The 20,247-nt window shown below is 39.7% G+C and overlaps 1 protein-coding gene across 11 annotated transcripts in view; it reads right to left on the reverse strand.

The window, feature by feature from the left end:
- Positions 1 to 20,247, reverse strand: part of GRIP1 (glutamate receptor interacting protein 1) — a 352,437-nt gene that overhangs the window by 248,217 nt on the left and 83,973 nt on the right. For 5 of the 11 annotated variants that reach the window (XM_077934692.1, XM_028746459.2, XM_028746449.2 and 2 more), the window contains exon 1: positions 3,507 to 4,041. The exons of 2 other annotated variants lie outside the window; for them this stretch is intronic. In XM_077934692.1, the coding sequence (XP_077790818.1) occupies positions 3,507 to 3,639 (133 nt within the window). In that variant the 5' untranslated portion in view covers positions 3,640 to 4,041. Of the gene's footprint in view, positions 1 to 3,506; positions 4,044 to 20,247 lie in introns of those variants that run through there. 4 more of the 11 variants (XM_077934693.1, XM_028746447.2, XM_028746458.2 and 1 more) reach the window with 3 other exon arrangements.

Below are 20,247 nucleotides of genomic sequence, written 5' to 3' on the forward strand. Positions count from 1 at the left end.
TGAGGAACAGTTTGGGAGAAGTGATCATAACATGTGGGTGTCACTGCTAAACTTGCAGAAGCCAAGTGTGTGAGGGTTTAAAGTGTCATAAAATGGCATCTGCACAGAGCACAGGAATCAATAGTATGTAACTCGGTTATGGGTGCCTTTGCAAACTTAACATTTTAAAGCTTTTGTTGTTGTTTAGTCATTTAGTCGTGTCCGACTCTTCGTGACTCCATGGACCAGAGCACGCCAGGCACTCCTGTCTTCCACTGCCTCTCGCAGTTTGATTTTAAAGCTACTAATAGTAATTTCAGGTGTTAAAAATTTTCTCCTTGCAGTGTTCCCTTATATCTATTGGAGAACACCACAATACATTTGCTAAGACAGCAGCAGTAACTATTCAGAAGTTAGTACTGTACTGTTATTGCATATACTGAAAATTATGCTGGCACAATCATGAAATCCCTACGAAGACACTGCTGCAATGTCTGTGGTTATGGGTTCTGAAAAATAAGCAGCTTATCTGTTATATATATATTATTCATTTGGCCCACTGTGGAGTATTCTAGGGTACCTGTGGCTGTCCAGTTATTGCTGGACTTCAACAGCCAACATGGCCAACGGGCAATGGTTCTGGGAGTTGTAGTCCAACAACATAAGGAGGGCCACATGTTCCTGTTCTAGAGCTCCAAATGAAAGGAGAAGCATACCCCTTCTTCCTCCCAGCTACTGTAAATTTGACATAAAGCAAGGTTAATGGGGCTGGGAACACATCTTCCTCTTCAGCCTACTGCTAACTGGAGCGGGAACAGCAGCAGCAAATGTCTTCTCCAAGTTTCTTCATGACTGCAAGCTCTTCAAAATATTTTTCATCTTTAGTTTAGAAATGCCATTTTTAAGATAGATACTTTGAATAATTTAAACTTAGATTCTTCAGATGCTACATCATGGATCCAATATCAAATTATATGCTTGCATGGCGCAATATGCAGTCGTGCCCAGAGGTATTAAACATGTATGGCCACTTTTTGCCTAAGACAATTCATTCTACTAGTTATTGTTTCTGTGCTGTTGTGTCTTCCTGGGTTTACTTCTAATGAAGCCCTAACACTTCATACTCAGATATACATGGCTGTACTTTCCTACAAGTGCCTTTATGCAGAACTCCCAACAGGCTGGGAATAGGGGGAAAGCTCAAAGAATTTAACAGAAATATTTCCAACAGAAGCACCCAATTTACTAAGTATAACAAAGGAATGTAGGTGTATTGCTATTATGTTTCTTTGAAAATCTTCCCCCACTTTTAAAAATTACTTTGGAACTTCCATTCAACAACAACAAAAGACGAAAGATGGTTTGCTTCACATATAGAAAGCAATAGCTACCAAGAGGTCAAAGTAGCCACACTTAATGATAATACAGACAACTGCAAGTTTGAGAAACAGCAACACTCCATAGGACACCCTTCTGCAGCAATTACTATGTGTTCCACTTTTCTAGTCACTAGAGCAGTGCAAGTCATGCACTCCAAGATCAGACAAAAATTGCGAAAAAAAGAAATTATAAGAGATGCTACTGGTACAACAACTCCCAAACCACTGATAACCAGGTGCCTATAGGTTATCTGTTGGAATTTTATTTCTTTATTAAGCAGCTTTTTCTTCCAACTTTGAAACCAGAAGGCATTCCCAACACCATACATGATCATTATATCTGAAGGTGAAGCAGCTACTCTACTGGTAGTAATATAATCTATGGTAAATGGCAAAAGTGTTTTCCAAGTTTTTGAGAGACTAAACACTACCAGCTGTAAAACACCAGCATGAAATTACTATCTGATATACCTTGGGAGGCTGGAACATCCAGAGAAGAGTCTATCATTTCATTCTAGGTGGACAATGAGACATCCTTACAGGACAACTCTATTCACACCCTTGCTCAGTGCCATTTTTCACAGAATTTTGTCTTACCCATTTGTATCCTTTGCTTTCCTTTAATTTCTATTGAAGTGCATTATTCAAGGGGAAACCTTGTTTGATTAGTTGCATGGTCTGGAAAGTGGAACAAGGACCAAAGTTGCCAAAGTTGCTATTTTAATCATGTTCATTTTGTACAGTAATATGCAGTTTAGTTTGACTAAGGTTTTGTATCTGATGCTACTATGAAATTCTTGCTTGAAATATAGGCGCACACTGGGCATAGAGAATCAAAATTAGGATCAAATTACTTAATCCTCATGTTGTAAAAATTAAGGTCTACATTTGGGTTTTTAGCAGATATGGTTAACTCCACTCCACTCCACAAAGTGCACAATAAATATTCTACAAAAGAAATGTCTGCAAAAGAGAAATGGTTAGATGTTAAATCATTTTTCACTGGCACAGCCATGTACATTTCCAAAATTGCAATCTAACTTTTTTTCCCCTCCAATAAAAGGGAGGTATGCTACAGCACACTATGCATTAGATTATAGCCACTCTACTTAAAACACACAGTTGTTTAAATTAAAATATAATTGTTATGTCTTTTTAAATGATAAATGCTCAGGATGCAGTAGACAGGAAACTATTCGCTGCAAATATTTTAAATTAATAGCACCATGTTATACATCTGTTTGTGCCTGGCTGCTTATATTGTCAACACCTTCAGCTTAAAGCATGGCATAATAGACTCAGCAATGCCTGCATGTAGCTCCCCAACCCATTGTTCCCTCAGGCACTTCTGAGCATCTCCAATCCTCTGGGATAGGTACAAGACAAAGCATGAACTCAGAGAGCTTACAGGTACAGAGAATATTTTGAGCACATTACATTTTTCAAATACAATTTTGCACAGATTCTAAGCATGATTTTGTTGCCTTGTTATAAACTGCAGCTGCAGACACTTGGCGACAGAATAAACTGGCAACATAATTAGTTAATTTTTCAACCAGCACCAGAGAAAATAAACTTGAGCTACTTTCTCCTAGAAAGAACGAAGCAAAAACGTATCTACAAAGGGCTGACTTGCATTCAACAACCTTTATGTTTAACTTCAACTTCTAAATTTATGCATGAGTGCAACTACCATAAATGGTACTTTAAAATTGCTGGGGTGTGTATGTATGTGTGTGTGCACGCAGACACACACATAATATATATTGAAAATACACACACATCAAAAGAGAGAGAGAGATGCAGACATACTGTACACGTGCACTATTAGAAAAGGTCTGCAATATCAGTTTACAGCTTAAAGTGCTTTAATAAAAGGCTTGCAACAACAGAAATCAATTAACTGCACCTGAAATATTAACCATGGCTTTGAACCCTGCCTTTCTTTCATCCTACAAGATCATAAGAGCTTTTTTTAAAAAAATAAAAATCTGCCGGTACATCTATGCAGAAATCAACAGTGTTTCTGAAATGCTTTAATACCTGCGTGAAATACAGTAGTATTCTGGTCTGCATTAGCATTTCATGCCTAAATGCAATAGTGGACATTTGTCACAGCAACAGAAAACACATTTATACAGTGCTTACTTGGAAAGTGTTCCGAGGCGTAATAATAGACATCCTCATAACCCTCATGATAATCCTCCTCTGGCCGGTACTTTTTGCCTTTTCTTCTCCTCGATCTTCTTATCTGCTTGACAAAGCCCAAGAAACGCTCCATCTCATTCAGCAGCCCACAATATCAGGTCTGTGTACCCTTTGTTGGTTTTGGCCAACAGCCGCACTTCACAAAAAGCAGCCTGAGCATGAATGAGCAGCAAATACAGGAGAACCGGCCCCTTTGACCAGCCAGGTTGGCACCATTCAAAAATCAGTTTAAGCTCTGACAATAAAGGACACTCGCTGCGTTACCTTTGCCAGATCCTGAACAGAAAGAACCGAAGAGACCATTTCAGTCTGAAAACAAATATTTATAAAGAGAAAACCATCAGCTGAAAAGGTACGCTCTTCGTGTCAAACACGCTCTAATAAATAAACGGAACAAAGTTCAAAAGATCTGCCTGACAGCAAGAGGAATCCCAGCACTAGAATTTCACTATTCTGTGTCTCCATCATTTGAAGAGGGGACAGAGGGGCGGAGATAAACGTTACTCAATGGACTGAACCACATCTGAAAGTAGAAGAGGTTTTCTGCAACCTAGTATTTACAACCTTATTATTTGCAGTTGCACACCTTCAAATGTCATGTGATTTTTCTCTCTTGTCTTCTCTTCTTTGGTTTGCAGAACAATGAACAAGGAACACATCGTTTCTGAATACCATACAATGCAGCCTGAACAAACAGAAAAGTGGTTTAATCCATATACACAGACCACTCACTGGCAAGCGTGTACTGAATGTGTTAATTGGAGCAGCGGGGAGAAACCTTGGCAGCTGCTTCTAAATGACACATTTACCCATTGGGCATTGATATATTTCAATCATTATGCGAACTAAATATTGCAATACATAGAAAGACTCCTCACAGATTAAGCAAAGCATACTTATATCAAGCGAACAAACAAAGGAAGCTATATCATAAACACAGCATATGCCTCACTGTTTTAAACTAGGCATCCTAAAATTTTTGGGTGAGTTTTCAAACTTAAGAAAACACGTGAGTTGTGTATGTTCTTCTTTAAACCTACTTTCAGAGCTTGAAAGAATTATCAATGTGTTCTGCTTAAATGCCATTCCACAAGCATTTGCTAAGATAAGAAAGGAATTTCTAACAAAATCAAAGCCTCTTTTACAGCAAAAAAACAAAAAAAAAAACCTAAGGCATGTTGATTTAAGTCCAATCAGAATAACATTTGCCAGAAATGATTTTGCAACCCTCTCTACTCCAGCAAAATTGGAGGGGGGGTACTTTATCACCAGGAAGTATCAGTTTGAGATGTAAGACTGGAATGCAATTAGTATATCAGAAGTGGAAACAAGGTGGGAAGTGAGTGCACTGCACGGTCACTGATACAGAGCACTGACCACTGGGCTGAGGGCTCCAGATCTGTATTGGCGGTCACTGAAAGGCAGCAGGGTATAGCATACTTCAGTTCAGGAAATATTGTGCAAGCAATACACAGGCATGGGCAAACATTATTGGGTCACACAAAGTTCCCCTGGCCATTCCTTAGCAGTATCCACACTAGCCCTGCATATCAGCAACAACCACCAATATAGTATACACTTCTCCCTTGGTCACTGGTCAGCACTGGAAGCCATTTCACTGCACTCTGCCCTGTCACACTGGTCATCGCCATGTACCAACCAAATTATCACCTTATCTTAGATCTAGAAAAAAATGGCTGTCCTTGCATTATGTGGAAATTGCTTAGACTTCCTGTTAAAATAAAATTATAGCGTCATTCTAAAACTGGACAGTGAACTCAGCTAGGCGTTAATTTACAGTAAAGGAGCCCTTCACTGATTCATCATTTCTGGGAAACCCCAGCACATAAAGCCAGCACTCTGAACTGACCAGCTCCTCCTCATCCATTACTATTTGAGTGCTGAATTTGAGCCAGAGCTCAAAAAGGATCACCCCAGGATCTTGCTTTCAGTTCCAGAGCTCAGCCCAGAATCTGTAACAGGATATTCAAGCCTTCACTTGGGTATCACTTGCTGTCACATCTTACTTGCATCTTTGCCCATCACTGCTACTCCTTATACAGCAACATAGGATGGAATCTTCCTAAGAGCCAGTGTGGTGTAGTGGTTAAGAGCGGTAATCTCATAATCTGGGGAACTGGGTTCACGTCTCCGTTCCTCCACATGCAGCTGCTGGGTGACCTTGGGCTGGTCACACTTCTCTGAAGTCTCTCAGCCCCACTCACCTCACAGAGTGTTTATTGTGGGGGAGGAAGGGAAAGAAGATTGTTGGCCGCTTTGAGACTCCTTAGGGTAGTGATAAAGCAGGGTATCAAATCCAAACTCCAAACTCTCTTCTAACCTGAAAGAATTGTTTTAACTTGCTAAAAAGAAATTCGTAACTCAAGCTTGCTTGGAAGCCATGTTTCGCATAAATAGAACCTGTGCAGGACCTGGGTGCATCAAAAGGCAAAGGGCATTAATGTCATGGTGAGAGCCTCTTCCCTGGTCAGCCTACATGTATAGAGAGAGTCCTCACTAACCCATAGGTCTTGGACGGAACCACAGGTCAGGGCCTGACTTGCAACTCCCAGCCCACATTAACTTTCTCATGCCATAAGAGTGTTCTGGACATATCAGCATACTGAAATATATATTGGACCTGATGGTAAGCAAGCTGAAAGGCAGCGCAGCTCAGTGGTAGAACACATGCTTTATGTGCAAAAGGTTTCTGGTTCAATTCCTGGCATCTCCTGGCAGGGCTGGGACTGGGAGAGACTCCTGCCTGAAAGGCTGGAGAGTCACTGCTCATCAGCATCTGGGCTAGATGAACCAATCAAGTAGAAGATGCCTTCATATGTTCCCCAGCTGCTGGGTCTGCCAGGCCCCAACCTCCCCATACAACCCTGGAAACATCACCTGCTGCCAACAGATTTCATGCTCACAAGCTGCTGTGCATACTTATTATACAGTACTTTGCAGGCAAAACCAATGGCAGAGGCAAGAGAGGGAAAGAGACTCTGCAGCTTGGTCAAAGGTACTTGCTTGATTTATCTATTGATGGCAGATGACTGTAAGGTATACAGGTATCACTGCATATTCTTTAGTATGAAAGCTGCATACCCAAAGTCATTTATACTGCAGTGCATAGTAGTAGTAGTAGTAGTAGTAGTAGTAGTAGTAGTAATAATAATAATAATAATAATAATAATAATAATAATAATAATAATAATTTATTTATACCCCGCCCATCTGGCTGGGCCTCCCCAGCCACTCTGGGCGGCTTCCATAGAAACCAAAAATACACTAAAATATCACACGTTAAAAACTTCCCTGAACAGGGCTGCCTTAAGATGTCTTCTGAATGTCAGGTGGTTGTTTATCGCATAGCTAGGAATAGAGGAAAAGCTGGATTCTGTTCATGTTTGGTGCCAAATTCATCCAATTCACAGTTTCTGAAATAATATGGGAACCGAAACATAGCTATCCCTTGAAATTCATACTGTTCCGAATTTTGCAATACAGTTCTCCAACCAGCCAGTGTTTGCAAAAATGCATGTATTAAGGGAAATAATGCATAAATTGAAGCTGTTAGTGAACGTAGCATACAAAAATGCATTATATCAGGAGAAATTGTTTGCAAAATGTGTATGTTACAATTCAAAGTGTTGGTGTTGACCTTTAAAGCCCTAAACGGCCTCAGTCCAGTATACCTGAAGGAGCGTCTCCACCCCCATCGTTCTGCCCGGACGCTGAGGTCCAGCGCCGAGGGTCTTCTGGCGGTTCCCTCATTGCGAGAGGCCAAGTTACAAGGAAGCAGGCAGAGGGCCTTTTCGGTAGTGGCGCCCGCCCTGTGGAACGCCCTCCCATCAGATGTCAAAGAGATAAACAACTACCTGACATTCAGAAGACATCTTAAGGCAGCCCTGTTCAGGGAAGTTTTTAATGTATGACATATTAGTGTATTTTTTGTATTTGTGGAAGCCGCCCAGAGTGGCTGGGGAAACCCAGCCAGATGGGCGGGGTACAAATAAATAATAATAATAATAATAATAATAATAATAATAATAATAATAATGTTACTCAAAACTTTGTGTGTGTGTGTGTGTGTGTGTGTGTTTATTAGTACAAATTCACACTTAAATTCTGATGAATTTTCATGAAATTAAAAAAAAATGCAAATTGCTGCAAGATGTGAATAACTGAATTTAGAAATGGAGAGAACCAAAATTGATAGATCATTCCATCCCACTGCATAGCATACATAATTCACATTGCCAGTCCTTCAATGTTCAATGTTCTTTTTCCAGGAAATCACCTTCCCAACTCATCCATTTTTGTTTTGGTCCTAAAACCCGGCCCATATCTCCTGTCATCATGTTTCCCTCTCTATTCCAAGAGATGTTTTGATTGGCTGAAAGCCATGAGGCCAACTGTGGTGCAGAGGCATACGTATTTATATTAAACATGTAAATAAGGGGCTGGCCCTTTCAGATAAATGCTTGAAAGTCACAGCAAAATTGCATTCTGAATGCCATCATGTCAGCCATGCTGTGTGAGGTGAAATACTTTGTTTTATTGTCTACAATCATATCAAGGACTTATCTTCCTCTTTTTAAAAGATGCATGTGTAATTTTAACCCCTTGATTCTATTGGTGTCTCATGAGCAAAAATTTTTGCTCTGTTGGGCCAGCAGTGTAAAGAAAGGAAAAGAAATCCATTATTCACGCATGATGTATGACAGCAACTATTTATACTATTAAATATGTTTTGAAACATATTTCAGGGTAACAGAGAACAAGGAGAATAATTCAAGTCTGCAAACATAAAATAAATTTGTGGACTCCCAGGAGATCATCTCTACACAATGTTTAGTGTGAAGAATGAAAGCTAATTAGATGTCTAATGATCTGCATGACATTTTGTGAACGCCACACATGGTTTCTGCAGCATAAGTTCTTTTGCGAAAGGATGGAAGCTAGAAAGAGTAAACCACAGCCAATTATACATGCTCTAAGTCAAAGAGATGTGACAGTTGCAACATTATATGTTTAGAAAATATCTGCTCATAAGGCAGAGGAGCCTGCAGTGAAACCATTTAAATGCAATATCAAACAATAAGTTAGACATATTCTGATACAGACCATATAATTATTGAGTCCTCACTTATATTCTACCGTAGTATCCAGTATCCAATATTTTTATTACATGCCTTGCAGTCCGTTCAATTAAATATTTTACAGTGGTGCCTCGCAAGACAAAAATAATCCGTTCCGCGAGTCTCTTCGTCTAGCGGTTTTTTCGTCTTGCGAAGCAACCCTATTAGCGGCTTAGCGGATTAGCGCTATTAGCGGTTTAGCGACTTAGCGGCTAAAAGGCTATTAGCGGATTAGCGGCTTAGAAAAAGGGGGGGGAAGCGGAAAAAAATCGCAAGACTCGCAAGACATTTTCGTCTTGCGAAGCAAGCCCATAGGGAAATTCGTCTTGCGAAGCAACTCAAAAACGGAAAACCCTTTCGTCTAGCGGGTTTTTCATCTTGCAGGGCACCACTGTAATTCCATTGCAAGATTTGATCAGTGGATCCTGTAACCACTCCCTTCAGTTACTCATGCTAACATATATTTCTGTCACGGAACAGGGTGGTGGGGTTACTTAATTACATAGTTACCAAACAGGAGCTAAATAAGAGGATGTGGGATCATTAAAAGCAAAAGATCACACTAAAATAGAAAGAGGCTGAGAGGTTTTATGCTAGTACAAACAGATCCACCCTTTACTGATCTTCAGCTGGGCTACAAGTTTCACTTGGCACCTCTTCCTTTTGAGTAGGCTCCTTCTGTATCTGCCATCAGGCCTGCCTTTTGTCTAGGCCCGGGGCCTAGAAAGGGGAAGTCCAGGTCTATAGTGTAGTGTAAGGGCTCATTTGAGGTCCCAAGTGTTAAATATATGTGTGAACAGGTGAGCCAGGATGTTTCTGCGTGGCCCTACACCTATTTCTGAGATAAGGGCTGCCGCATGGAAGTTGGAGCAAGCTTGTTTTCTCCTGCTCTGGAGGCTAGAACCCGAACCAATGGATTCAAGTTACAAGAAAGAAGATTCCGGCTAAATATGAGGAAGAACTTTCTGAAAGTAAGAGCTGTTCGACAAGGGAAGAGACTCCCCAAAGAGGCAGTAGACTCTTCTTCCTTGGAGGTTTTGAAGTAGAGGTTGGATGGCCACTGGTCGTGTATGATCTTGTTGAGATTCCTGCATTACAGGGGAGCTCTCATGGTACCTTCCAACTCTACAATTCTATGATTCTATGTACAGTGGTCCCTCAGGTTAAGAACTTAATTCATTCTGGAGGTCTGTTCTTAACCTGAAGCACCACTTTAGCTAAAGGGGCCTCCTGCTGCCACTGCACCGCCGGAGCCCGATTTCTGTTCTCATCCTGAAGCAAAGTTCTTAACCCGAGGTAATATTTCTGGGTTAGCGGAGTCTGTAACCTGAAGTGTATGTAACCTGAAGATTATGTAACCTGAGGTACCACTGTAGTGCTAGAATATAAGTCAGATGGGTTCTTGAAACTGAGCCATCCATGTGGTAAGTGAATTTCAGTCTTCCTCACAATACATTACTGGCAATTATTAGCATATTAGTCTTCTGAAACATGAGGTCCAACAATATATTAAGTTGATTTAAAGCTTTATTGCCCTTGCCATGGCTCACCAGATAGAACTGCTTCTCCTCAGTGTCCCTGTGAGGCAAAGTTAACCAGTGCCTTGCTGGAGCAACTAAGCAATTCTTCTTAAATCTAATAAATAATAATACCTATGGCCTTTTAAACTGTGTGAGAGGGTTTCTGCTTTTGTTTATTATTGTGGTATTTTTGTTTGTGTTTTAATACTGAAAACCACCCTGTGATCCTCGGTTGAAGAATGATACAGAAATTTAATAGATAATATGTAATGATAATATCCTCAAAAATCCAAGTGAAAATTCAGTTTCTATTGCAGACATTACCTCTAGAGGAAAGTTTTTTTGTGTTGGTTTTTTTTTATTTTATATTATACTCTGTTTAGTATAGAGAATATCAAGAAGTTTAAGAGAACTATAGGACCAAAGTTAAAGCACTGGATAAAGCCCAAAAAGCTTCCCGAAAGCCAAAAGCAGTCTGTAGTCATAAAGCTTCTTCCAGTTATTGCTGCATGAAGATAACAATGATGAACAGAAGGATTTTACTGCTGGCGAGCTCAAACAAGTAAGTTCTGGTTAGTGATAAAAAGGACAAATATATACCCATATTCTTAGTGCACTGCAAGTGCCTCAGCTTTTCTGAAGCTTCAGATGAATAACAAAGCGAGGATCTAAAGTTTATTAACTCACACTGGAAGTACTTAAACTTTCCACTAATTATTTCCATCCTACTAATTACGAAATAAATGCACTGGAATTAAGACTTTTCTTATCCTTGCAAGTTCTACAATGAAAGCAAGTTTAAAAAGTAATGATGGCTGAAAAACCCCAGAAAGGCAAAGAAACACCCAAATATATGTAAATGCATATTATTACTCTGTTCTGACAACCTCAGTCATCAACCAGATAGCACAGTCCACTGAAAGCCATTGCATCACACCCATTTCTCACACTGTAGTATTTCTCAGTGTGTTAAGAGATAAGTGTGACCTCCAAGGCCATCTGAACCAATTTTTTATACAGTGAAAGGATTTATGGGTCACAAACAATTCTTGACAGTCATCCGTCCACTGTCTCCCTTAAAAAAAATAAATCAATACCACAATTTTTTCAGTAATCTTTTTCCATTGCCCAACTGCTCTTGCAGATGGAAAGTTTTATACAGTCATACCTTGGGTTACAGCCGCTTCAGGTTGCATTTTTTCAGGTTACGGACCGCCGAAACCTGGAAGTACCAGAACAGGTTACTTCCGGGTTTCGGCGGTCGCGCATGTGCAGAAGCACTAAATCACGCTTTGTGCATGCGCAGAAGCGCCGAATCGCAACCCGTGCATCACTAGAAGGCTTTATCGCTTTCCACAGACAACAACCTCTGCTATGTTTATAAACCACTCTTAGAAACCAGGATTACAACTATGGCCATTTTTGCCTATGTAGATGTGACTTGCTAATTAGATGCTTGAAACTGAGGGGGCCAAGCTTTTTTCACAGCAGACCCACTGAACTTAATGACCCAAAGTTAGTCATATCCATTTATTTCAATGGGTCTACTCTGAATATGATTAACACTGGCTACGCCCTTGAAATTCTATACATGCTTACTTGGCAGTAAGTCCCCCTAAACTTAATAGGACTTACTTCTGAGCAGAAATATAAAGAACGTACTCTGAAAGCACAATTCTATCAGAAACTAATTTAATAGTACAGTCTGTAATGTCAGGCATGTGCTAGAGTAAATTTAGAGTTCTGAGCACTTGCAAGGATTCATGGCACTATCAATGAAGCTTTCGGCTTATTGACTATTACTATATGTCACCTGCAAGCAAACAGATGTCACTAAACTAAAGAATTGAGGTTCGTTAATAATCTCTTTTAATGTATTAAATAAATTTGTATACTGTGTTATGAAATCTCAATATCAATGACTTTTTTCTGATATTGAAAGAAATATGAGATGACTTACAATGTAAGAAACACAGGCTGCCACATATAGCAGCTCAGTTCATGTGCTACATTCCTAGTCTAACAAACCATGGTTTGCTGCAGTGAGAATGTCCAATAAGCACAAGTGGTTCCTTCTCCTTCTTGCCTTACTCCTCTCAAGCACCCAACTGCAGAGAGACTCCCTGGACTGCTAAATGAGTTTCTCCTAACATCTTACTTAGGAACTGTTGTTTAAGAGCACTCCACAGACTATGACTGCAAAATACAATTTTATTCTAGCTTACTGTCAGGGAACTGCCATCGGAAAGACAGGAGGTGGAGAGGCTCCCGGAGTTTGAGACAGACATAGCAGCTGAAGAGGGAACCAGCAGAGGGAGAGGAGGGGCTCCAGGGGAAAGTGAGTCGGAGGGATGGCTCAGAGACACTTCCAGCAAAAACAGTGGGGAGGTGTCAAGACCTCCTATAGGGACACCCACTCCTCGCCGGAAACTGTCACGCCGAGAGTCCAGAAGACGTGTTTCCGTTAAGGAGCTTTTATGCTGGAAGAGATTCCGTAAGAGACCACTTTCGGATTCTGCTAGCGACTGACAGAGCCATGTCTGAGGGGCTCCGTCGCAGGCAGGGGTTTGCGCACTTGGCCAAACTCTGAGGGACTAGGATTTTACGCACAAGCAGCTCATCATCCCATCACACTTACAATCCTGGTTTGTAGAGAGTGCTTCAACCAGTTTCCCGGTGTGCAGCCTTAGTGTGAATCATTGCAATGTTACAATTTACAGTTGCAGAAGTGAAGTGCCAGTGTCAACTCTCATCCAGGAATCAGTTGATCTGTAATTTTATATGCCTACTGGTTTAGTCTTAAGCACGCATCAGTGACCCTGAGCATTAATAAAAGCGCTCTCTCTCTCTTTCTCTCTCGTGTGTGTGTGTGTGTGTCCCCAAGGTGTTAGCTCCAAGTGCTTATAAATCCTGAATTAGGATACCTCAAAAATAGGGCCCTTGCATTGAGATATATTCAAAAACTTCTTACTTGCACTTGATTTTAAATGCTTAAGGTAAACACAAACCAACTTTTCAAGCTTCACTACCCAACTGAGAGAGCTACAAATGGGTTGTTGTTTTTTTGCATTCAGTTTAGATCGTAAGATTCATGATAAAATAATTGTGTCTGAAATTAAGTAGGTATTGTTTGTATCCATAAATATTTAGATATTGATGCTGGAATATCAGGATCTTAGTCAACAACCTGGTTGCCATGTTTCAGTTTTAAACATGATTTTCTACAATAGTAGCCTTAAATGAGAAAAACTCTAGTGAAGAGGAAATAATCTCATATTGGTAAAAAGAATAAGCTGAGCTGTAGGGGTTTACAACACAATGCTTTTTGGAAGCTAAGGATGACTGTTTGACATTTCATTTTCTAAGAAGTCTAAACAACCACAATAAATTTACAAATGTAGGCATGCCATACTGTTAAATTTCATTTCACGCTCAGTAAGCAAACATTACCAAACTGTCGTCCTCAGTCTTTTTAGCTAGAAATCTTGTAGCCAATAAAGTGTTGACCTTGAAATATTTCACAGATGGATAAATTGGCTTAGTTTGCTAGTCACTCTTTTAGAGAATCTGTTGGCCACCAAGGTAAGATTGTGCTTACTATTGCAGTATCACATGATACTGGTCAAAGCCTAACTTAACCACCCATACCAATCAAACATACACATCATATGGCTGTACTGAGCACTGAATCAGATCAGGAAATATGTGTTTCCTAAGAGCTTTTAATACTTACTTTATCATAATAGAGAAGCATTTACATTTCTACAGCCAAAGAACACACGTAGTAGCTTTATAGGAAAGGATCATTAACTACTGCAAGTCCCTGTTCATCAGTTTTTGCTTTGAGTGCATCTACACATCAAAAAGAAAAATGCCCTTGTCTTATTTACTCAAGGGATGTTTATGCTATCTTAGCAAAGCAGTAATTCATTTGAAATATTGCACCACAGTAGCAGTGAAAACTTGGGAAACAAATATAGAAGATGGAGCCATTTGCTTATTTGCATTACTCAATAACTGAGTTTATAAATATGATCCATTTATATTTTTATTTCCTCACTATTATTATAACACCATGGATTAAATTCAGTCATACAAATACTTGTATATTATCAACATACACATAGACAAAATAAACAACTAAATACAGTATTAAAAAAAACTTTTAGTTGGATATGTTGCAATACTGTAAAATATAATTTAAGAAATTTATATTCTTCCTTTCAAAAAAAAATTAAAAATCTTCAGGGTGAACATAGAAAGCTGCTGGTCCATCTGGTTTAGAACTGTCCTATCTGAACATGGGAATTTATGCAGTAGAAGGGGGGTGGGCTGTGTGGAGCCCAAACAATGATGCAGATTTGGGTGATTTGGGAGTCTCTCTCTCCCTCCCAAACATGATATCAATAAACACCCAACTCAAATCAAGGCCCTCACAAAGCCTCATGCCACTCTGCCATTTCTGTCATTTTATGCGTCCTTTGGTGTCCCCCTTCCCCATTTCTTTGTTTCTCTGGTCCATGGGCTTTGCACGAAATGAAGCTGACCAATATATTGCCTGAGGAGCATTGAAAAGTTCTTTATTGTTGTTTGTTAAAACACAGTACTGGAGATTTTTAGAAAGCTTCATTTTAAAAATAAATAAATCATACATTGCTCTTTTAACAACACCAGAACTGTTCAGGCAACATTTTGAAAACCTGTCAGAGGACATAAGGACCCAAAAGGAAAGAATCAGTGTGAAGATAAAATTATTATTTTTTAAATTCACAAGAAAGAACACAAACCACTTGGCAACCTCCTAATTATTTAAGGTAAGAAAGAGCAAGAGGCAACCCTCTTGAGGGAAATGAGTATGTCTTACTGCCTTCACGCAAAGCCCATGGACTAATTTGTCTGCAATTTGGCAGACTTAAATCAATTGTCTCATGGGGCTCTTGTGCCTATAAATTTCATCCACTTTGGCCCAAAAAACAATGTTGTCATTCCTAGAGCTTGGAAAGATATAACTTCATTTCACATTTTAAAGCAAGCTTACCCAATTCACACTTCCTGAATCAAAACACAAAGCAAACCTCAAATATCATTTGAAATTTGCATTCTCTGAATTTCTAATACTGTCCTCCAACCAAAAAATTAATACTAAAAAAATCATATACATTAGGGGAAAGTTCATGGGGAAATGTGTATATTTGTAAACAGAATGTTTAAAAATGCATTACATTAGATAAAATTGCTTTCAAAAGTGTATTAGCAAAAATGCACATGAAATACATGTTGACTTTAAAAAAATGCAAAATGTTGCAGAAATAGAACATAACTTTTCTGAAGGAAGAGAAATATTAGACTTCCTTTAGGCCAATTACTAGTATTCCAAGCTCAGTTTTGCAGTGCCTTGCATTCAAAGTGTGTAATACTTGCATTTACGGTTTCCCTGGACTTAATGATCCATTGTTAACAACATCAGAGAATCCATGTCCTAAAAAAAAGTCACCCATTCAGTACCCCAAAATTATTTTCAAAAGTGCATTGATTGGCCCAGGAAACTATCTTCTGATTCATATATCAGAGTGGACTGCTTGAATTTAAAAGAGTTACGCTTAATGAATGTTTTTATGTAGCTACACTTGCCAAATAATTTTCCCCTGAAGAAGAACTTTACAGCTTGAAACGTGCTCAGATATTGAATGCTTAACTTGGTTCAATAAATCTTCATGCACCTTCTACAATTTTCTGTGAAACAATATTTAAGGCTAGTCACAAATATGCATCTTGAACTGAAGAGGGGAATGAAAACCAATTTGGTATGTGTTTGATTTGGCATGGGAAAGTATCTGGAAGGGAAATGATTAAGCACACATCACTTTTGTGCTTAAAATCACACACCACACCCTACTAGAACTATTAGCAACAATAGCATTTGGCTCTGTTTGGCTGCATTTAGTGCATAAAGGTAAAGGTAAAGGGACCCCTGACCATTAGGTCCAGTCGTGGCCGACTCTGGGGTTGCGGCGCTCATCTCGCTTTACAGGCCGATGGAGCCGGCGTACAGCTTCCAAGTCATGTGGCCGCTTCTGGCGAACCAGAGCAGTGCACGGAAATGCCATTTACCTTCCTGCCGGAGCGGTACCTATTTATCTACTTGCACTTTGACGTGCTTTCGAACTGCTAGGTTGGCAGGAGCAGGGACCAAGGAACGGGAGCTCACCCCGTCATGGGGATTCGAACCGCCGACCTTCTGATTGGCAAGTCCTAGGCTCTGTGGTTTAACCCATAGTTTTCCCTTAAAGAGTTGCTCCAGCTAATATAACCCCTGCTCCTTTTTGGCCTGCCTGTCCCTATTTTAGGCGGTGTATACACCATGCATTTTAAAGCACTCCAACCCCAATGAAAGAAACATGGGAACTGTAGTTTGTTAAGGGAGCTGTGAATTGCAGCTCTGTGAGAGGTAAACTTAAGTTCCTAAGATACTTGGGGGTGAAAATGTGTTTTTCTATAGCTGACAATATGAGAGATAATGTTATCCCAAATACTTTTGAGAAATTAACAATTTGATGTCTCTCTAGCTTTAATGATTATTACTACTACTACAACAGCAACAGCAGCTATTGCCAGTTCCAATGCTTACAGCCTCTGGTAGAAGTTTTTTTTAAGCTGGATCATTCTCTGCCCCCAGCATGATGCCATCCAGGGAGCACATCTTTCCCCCTATACACTGCAAAGACTGAGAAAACCTCAGTGGCTATTTGCCATTGGGCACTCATCCACCCAGGCAGGTTGGCAAATGGTAATGGGGAAAGAAGAAGAAGGAAAGTTTGGATTTGATATCCCGCTTTATCACGACCCAAAGGAGTCTCAAAACGGCTAACATTCTCCTTTCCCTTCCTCCCCCACAACAAACACTCCGTGAGGTGAGTGGGGCTGAGAGACTTCAGAGAAGTGTGACTGGCCCAAGGTCATCCAGCAGCTGCATGTGGAGGAGCAGGGAAGCGAACCTGGTTCACCAGATTACGAGACTACCGCTCTTAACCACTACACCACACTGGCTCTGGAGGGAGCTGGAGGGAGCAGAGGGGAAGCAGCTGCTGCTTTTGTTCCCCATTTTTGCAGAGGCAAGTGAAAAACAGAGGCAAGGAACAGGATAAGACCATTTTCCGGGGCTTCCCATGGGAATCTGTTGCCCACTGGACTAGATGGGCGAGTGGCCTGAGCCAGCAGGGAACACACCTACCTGCCCTTTTGCCTCTATAAGATGGAGGCAGCTGCTATTCAATGCCTAATGGACATCACCCTGACCGTGAACTACCGTATTTTTGCTCTATAAGTCTCACTTTTTCCCTCCTAAAAAGTAAGGGGAAATGTGTGTGCGTCTTATGGAGCAAATGCAGGCTGCGCAGCTATCCCAGAAGCCAGAACAGCAAGAGGGACCACTGCTTTCACTGCGCAGCGATCCCTCTTGCTGTTCTGGCTTCTGAGATTCAGAATTTTTTTCTTGTTTTCCTCCTCCAAAAACTAGGTGCGTCTTGTGGTCTGGTGCGTCTTATAGAGCGAAAAATACGGTAACTTCGATTTTCAAGTATAGCCAAAACTGATTTGCTAAGTGATGCCTCATGTTTTAAAAAAATAAATTGGTGCTGAATTAACAGCCAATTGGTGTAGCCAAGCACCACAAACGGACATGCAGAATGGAGACTTTTGAAGAGCTTAGAGGAAACATTTTAGCACCCAAAGACAATACTTCTCACATGAAAAAAATGTTTTACAGAACATTCAGTACAGCCTTTACAAATCAGTTATCACCATGAGTAAGAAGGAAGAAAAAAATCAACATAGGTCTAGGATTTACAGGCTATCTTCCCCTTTCCCCAGAGGCCTAAATATAAATAAGACGGGTTGAATTAAATCCATTTATTAAAATTTATATACCATTCTATAGGCTCCTAGCAGTCTACTTCTATGACCATCTTTCCAGCTTGATAATTCTGTAATAGAACGCATTGAAATGATGATGTTTGCATTTTTTTTTCAGCAAACACATTAAGGAATGCAAATGTTACTGTCATTTTTTTGTGGTGGAGTAGGTACCATCTGTTTCAATAAAGTTGTTATGCTCTAATATATGTGGATTAGGCTTTTTTATTAAAAAAAAATAACAACCACCACCACCACCTTAAATTATATTTAAATGTATGCATCAATTATTTATGGATGGTCATGTGTTTTATTATGTGGCATATTAAGAGACCTTTTGGGAGAAGAGAAAGAATTATGAGTCAGATATTAAGTGAATCAAATATAGGCTTAAATTTAAATTATCTAGACAGCTAAGCAATATCTATGCGTGTGTGTGTGTGTGTGTGTAGATAGACAGATGCCTTCAGGTGGAAAAGGAGAAAAAATTATCCAGTAGCAGTAGGCACTTGATAGCCAAGACCAGAAAGAGTATATGCAAAGCACTAACTCCATGTCCTAGCACTTGTTAAACTAATATCAGCTTTAAGAAGAGATAGCAAAACCTATGTTTTTTAGTTCGCCTAACATTTTCTGTTTAAAGATGGTTGTTAACTAAAAACCATAGATTTTCCTATGTCTTCTTTATAGCTCATGGTATCAATTTCAAGTTGAAACCATTTAAAAAATATATATATAATGAAATATTTTAAAGTAATTCACTATCCATTGCTTTAGTCTAGTTTTTAAAAAAAAGTTTCTAGAAAAAACATTCCTCTAAGTCTGCTAAAAGCACATCATTAATTTTCAGTGCAATTCCAAAAACACAATTACCTTATGAACTTTGTGCTACAAAAAAAGCGCAGCACTGCTTTGGAAACAACACCAATTCATTTGTTAATAATTAAACAAACTTACTAGTACAGTAAAAGATACTTTTCTGTTTTGTGCATGCATAATATCAGCTATGGAGGAGTGCATAGCTGTAGGCCAAGCGAGATATAGGGAGGAATTGCAGTGCTAGGTTTTCAAAAATGCACTTTTCACAAATAAGAGTGTGAGCTCTAATTTTTACAACAAATGAAGGGAAACCTTTCTTTCTGCCACTATCCTGCTGTGCTCTGTTGCTCCAGGCAATCCCTGGCCCAGTTAATCCTAGTTCACTGCAGTCTCTTTTCTCCCAATAAGCAGCTCCCTAAGGTGGGAGGGATTTATCGCAACTTAACTTTGCATCTTTTGATTTAAGTACTAGACCAGACTGCACTTTATACCTGAAGTGTGAACAAATAGGGTCTCAAAATTCTCCATCTAATTTTTAGGTAGAAGAATTGGTATGGGGCATTTTGCCAAATTTATTCAATTGGAGGAAGCACAGTTTGGGGGTGGTAGTGGCAGTAGCACAGGTTACAGTGGTACCTTGGTTTTCGAATGTAATCCGTTTTGGAAGACCGTTCCGAGCTCTGAAACGTTTGAAAACCGAAAACTCAATAGCCGACAGCTCGGCCTCAGGATCTTACAGTCAATAGAAGCAAAGTGGCATGTTCGACTTCTGAGGCATGTTTGAAAACTGAAGCATTTACTTCTGGGTTTACGGCGTTTGAAAACCGAAATGTTAGTCAATGGAGACGTTCAAAAACCAATGTACCACTGTATTTCCTGTCTTAGGGACTTTTGTTTTGCTGCTGCTGCTACAGCAATTGTGTTTGTAGCCAACTACCAATTTGTATCCTTCATAATGCTCCAGATCAGGAATTGTTCTCGAGCATTGGGGTAGACAGGTGGGGTTGCAGCCAACACAGAAAGAAAACATTGATTGATTGATTGATTGATTGATTGATCGATCGATCGATCGATCAATATTTTGAGAAAATTCTGCAAAGTTGTTTTTCTTTCCCTTCAGGGGAGCAGTGTCAGAAACTGTGTCAGAAACATTTTTTATACCAGCTTATAAGAAAATCCTGCATTTGAGAAAATTAAACACAGATTGTTAGACAACGAATTTCAAGAACGTAGTAGCCAAATCAGAAACAGTGTCTTTGCAATGGTGATTTTCTCAAATTAAACCTGAATCAA

This window comes from Podarcis muralis, chromosome 10, assembly GCF_964188315.1.
Source record: "Podarcis muralis chromosome 10, rPodMur119.hap1.1, whole genome shotgun sequence".
NCBI classification, from domain to species: Eukaryota; Metazoa; Chordata; class Lepidosauria; order Squamata; family Lacertidae; genus Podarcis; species Podarcis muralis.